This window comes from Lathyrus oleraceus, chromosome 7 (assembly GCF_024323335.1).
Source record: "Lathyrus oleraceus cultivar Zhongwan6 chromosome 7, CAAS_Psat_ZW6_1.0, whole genome shotgun sequence".
Taxonomy (NCBI): Eukaryota; Viridiplantae; Streptophyta; class Magnoliopsida; order Fabales; family Fabaceae; genus Lathyrus; species Lathyrus oleraceus.
Genome location: NC_066585.1, coordinates 298,307,289 through 298,311,749, shown reverse-complemented (window position 1 = coordinate 298,311,749; position 4,461 = coordinate 298,307,289). Strand labels below are relative to the sequence as shown.

At 34.3% G+C, this 4,461-nt stretch overlaps 1 protein-coding gene across 1 annotated transcript; it reads left to right on the top strand.

Annotated features, from left to right (window-relative positions):
* Nucleotides 1-581: 581 nt before the first annotated feature.
* On the top strand, nt 582-2,417 carry LOC127107883 (borneol dehydrogenase, mitochondrial). Its single transcript, XM_051045228.1, has 2 exons — nt 582-794; nt 941-2,417. The coding sequence occupies exons 1-2, from the start codon at nt 757-759 to the stop codon at nt 1,716-1,718; spliced, it is 816 nt and encodes a 271-aa protein (XP_050901185.1). The 5' UTR covers nt 582-756; the 3' UTR covers nt 1,719-2,417.
* Nucleotides 2,418-4,461: the final 2,044 nt, after the last annotated feature.

Sequence of the window (4,461 nt, the reverse complement as noted above, 5' to 3'; positions counted from 1 at the left end):
TATTATATATTATAATTAATAATTAATATAGATTAAAAGATAAATACAACAAATACTATTTATTAAAATAAATTCCAAAGAATAAATCCATAACCAACCACTTTTTCAGAAGCACTTTGTATTGTAGTTATCTTTTTATTGGACTTGTCACAAATATCACAATCAAGTATTGTTTTATTATTTTCATTCTCTTTCCTATTGATGTATATAATTACGTAACGTCGAAGATCACTTTATATTTAGTTCACGCCTCTTTTATGTTTAGTTCACGTCTCTTTAATTCACCTTATTAAGAAAAGTATTGATAAAGACCAATTTATGCCCGAAAAACTTTGAATGAAAGTAAATCTAATGTTTCGTGAAAACAATACTTACACATACACTAAATTCAGAAATGTTAAATAAGAAAGAAAAAAATTAAAAGAGAAATAATTACTGTATAAAAAAGTTAAAACGGGTATTTTTAAAAAAATGTAAGAGTAAAGGTATAAATGTTAGGGATGTAGAGTAAAGTTTTCGTGAAAATCAAAAACGTGCGTTGTACTGGTGGGCTCAACTCAATTTTGAATTCTTGTTAAATGCATGGCACTAGTGAGTCCACATAGGCGGCTACATAAAAAATCAGCATCAACCCATACCTTAGTACTAGTATATTAGAAAAACTGCGCGATAGGATAAGGTGAAGTGAAGGACTCCGATTGTTGACTCACGCAACTTAACTTCTCTTCGTCTTCCAGAGACGTGAAAAACTCACCCATGGCAACCGTTCCTTTGGCCTCAGCTGTTCTAAGAAGGTAAACCAGTTGCAACTTCACCTCTTTTAATTTCCATACACGCGAAAATATAAATGGAAATACTTTTGGGTTTCTTTTTCTTTGATTGCACATATTAGACAAGTTTAGTTTGTTATATATGATATCATGCTCATTTCATTTACAAGGCTTGAGGGTAAGGTGGCTCTGATCACCGGTGGTGCTGGCGGCATTGGCGAAGCCACCGCAAGACTCTTCTCCAACCATGGAGCTAAAGTCGTAATAGCTGACCTCCAAGACGACAAAGGTCACTCGATTTGCCAGGAGTTACCCAAATCATCTGCCTCTTATGTTCACTGCGACGCGACAAAGGAAGAAGACATAGAAACCGCCGTGAACACGGCGGTTTCCACTTACGGTAAACTCGACATCATGATAAACAACGCTGGCATATCCGGTGCGAATAAAACCAACATACTTGAAAACACGTTATCTGAATTTCAACAAGTGGTTAACGTGAACTTGGTTGGTGTCTTTCTTGGAACAAAACATGCTGCAAGAGTAATGATCCCTGCTCGACGAGGTAGCATAATTAACACAGCTAGTATTGCTGGAAACATAGGTGGTACGATGAATCATGCTTACACAAGTTCAAAGCACGCCGTTGTGGGGCTGACGAGAAACACGGCGGTCGAGCTTGGACCGTTCGGTATTCGGGTGAATTGTGTGTCGCCATATATTGTTCTCACGCCGATGTCTAAGAAATACTTGGAGCTAGATGATGATGGGATTCTAGGGTTTTATTCTAACCTAAAGGGTACTAATCTTTTGCCAAAGGATGTGGCTGAAGCTAATCTGTACTTGGGAAGTGATGAATCTAAGTATGTAAGTGGTCACGATCTCGCTGTTGATGGAGGATGTTCGGTTGTGAACAATGGATTTTGTGTCTTTGGACGATCTGTCTGAAACTATGTGTTCTTTGATGTGTGTTTAGGCCATGAAACTATAATAAAGTAGTTTTCTTATAAACTTAGTTCATTGAAGTATTTTCCTGGGAAGAGTCCTAAATAAAAAAGTATATTTATGTTGGGTGTCAAATGAGTGAACACAATAAATGAAGCTAATCTGCTTGTCAAGCCAATGAGCACCAGTATCGATTTCAGTCGACAAGAAAGTCTTCTTATTGCGCTCTGCATGTCAATGTTTCAGAATTGTCTGTTTATTCTTCAACGGAAATTGGAAATTCTGTCGGTTGTATTCTCAAATAGAAGTTTTCTGAGTTTTTTCAATTGATGTTACTTCTGCAGATTATTTTAGTGCAAGAGAAAAATATTCGGAGATTGAATGAGATTGTAAGGCATCTGCAGGAACAATTGCAACAATGTAGAAGCACTAATAATGGTACAACAAATAGCACTGTTGCAAACGTATACTAGAGACTGATCAATGGTAATATCATTATCCTTTAGTGGGATACGGCTTGATTGTTGTTGTAACGTTGTAATCTTGATGGTAATGTTGTAAAGTTGTTTTCTTAAGTGCTTTGAAAGGAAATGTTACAAAAAAATCTGCTTCACACTGTATATTGTCGGAAATATTATTATTTCCATTTCAATACACGTCCAACATCAATGAAAAAGAAATTGCAATGTGTTTGAAAGTTCAGTTATAACCTACTGATAGTAACAGGATCGGGCTATTGCATCATTTATTTTATTTAAAAAAATTTATGTAAGTGTTGTTTTGGGCCGGCCATAAATTCAAAAGGGTGAGACCCAATCATCTGTCTAACTCACTTCACCAAAGCATTAAAGTTATAGTGCAACTCTATATTGCAGCTCCACATTGGATCCATGCCATAGTGCAACTCACTTACTGTCAGATGTTATGTTATTGGATGATCTCCCGTTTTTCACGCTGAACTCGTAGGGAATGGCCATAATCACCTAAACTCTTGTGCCGCCATATCGGAGATTTGCTCTGGTGCATCAAAACTCTACATCATTTCATTCAGGGGTATTCAAAACCGAAATAGTCCAATGAAAAATCGCAAATCGAATAAAATCAAACTGAAAATCGTAAAAAATTGTATTTTGTTCGGATGCGTTTGAGTCATATTTTAACAAAATTGTGCGGTTTGTAGTTTGTATTTTGTAAATTGAATCAAGCTGCATCATGTCACAACCCAAATTCCACTTAATTCATGTCCAACCCAAATTTCACTTAACTCATGTCCAACCCAAATCTAAACATATTATCCCTTAATCTTACAATTAGAAACGATTTTTCTTCCTCACACTTAGGGTTTTAGTTTCAGCCTTCTCAAATCTCTCATAACTGTAACGCGTCTTCTTAAATTTGCATTTTATTCTCTAATCTTTATTGTCTTATATTCTTTCTTTTTCATCTTCTAATATTTATGGTATTGTTTTCTCTTGTAATTTTATTTTTAACGCACCTCTTCGTTAATCTCTCATCTCTTATATTCTTTATTTTTTATTTCACTAATCTTTCATCTCCTTTTTTATTATTATAGTATTTTTTTATGTTGTTTTATGTGTATTATTCCATTTTGTCTAATCTAATTTGTGAATATTAAATAAGAATTATTTAAATATGAAGAGTTTTGTTGTTATTTTATAGTGTATAAATGATTAAATTCAAAACCGCATTGATTTGGTTTTGTTTTATTTCTAAAAATCAATCAAATCAAATCATATTTTTTCTCTTACGGTTCAGATGATTTTTAGCATCAAAATCGTTCGATCTACATCGCAAAAGCCCCTAATTTTATTCATCATTTACGGTTTTCTAGCCGAACACGTGTCATAGTGTTTTCTAGCCGAACACGTGTCATAGTGTTTTCTAGCCGAACATGTGTCATAGTGTCAAATTAATGTTTAAAATTGCACGCATTTGCAGCTTAGTTTGTTTACGCATCCATTTCTCTAGTATTGAGAAATGAAGTTGATAGTCTATCAATTATATTTTTTTTTTTTTCCAAAGTATGAATTATCATTTCTATAAAAGAGAGGTTAATGAGTGTGAACAAGTTTGAACTAAAAAAGCAAAGAAAAGAGTATACAAGAAATTGATAGTTGTTTTGGATTAAGTATAAATGGTTGGTGGTTAAGATGTCATGCGTTTATTTATATCGAATCATTTCGTTAATCGACATATATTTTTTTTTAATTTAAGTTATCACGGTGTTTTGGAAAAAAAAAAGTTGCATTAACTTTGCAAAGTAGGAAGGACGAAGACATTATGACATTGATAAAGAGTGCTGGATTAAACAAATAAATTGTAAGGGGAGAAAATAATTTTGAAAAAGTTCTGCTTAGAACCGTGTTTGAGGGTGTGTAAGACGGATTACCATATTGAAGCTAGCGGAAATATATCCGAATGCATCGCACGCTCGAACATATAATAGAGTTGACATTGAATTTTATTTATTTCCGAAGGAAAGGGAAAACATCGATAAAACCCGGAGAAAAGAGATATGATGGGTAAGGAAGTCAATTACGCAAGGGAAATGTATTAGCACCCCTAACACCCATGGTACTCCATGGGAATCATTTTGATCATTCTTGCTCGAATAAGTGTGATATCTAAAGATTACTTGCGAAAGAATGAAGGGAAAAGAAAAGAATAGATAGAGTGCTCGGTGAGGATTGAGACCCTCGTGCCTACGTATCATCATGGTGCAATG

Excerpts from the sequence above, each read along its gene's own strand:
- LOC127107883 (XM_051045228.1), top strand. The coding sequence starts at position 757 with ATGGCAACCGTTCCTTTGGCCTCAGCTGTTCTAAGAAG. Across the intron at positions 795-940 it reads GCCTCAGCTGTTCTAAGAAG|GCTTGAGGGTAAGGTGGCTC; the intron begins GTAAACCAGTTG and ends TTCATTTACAAG.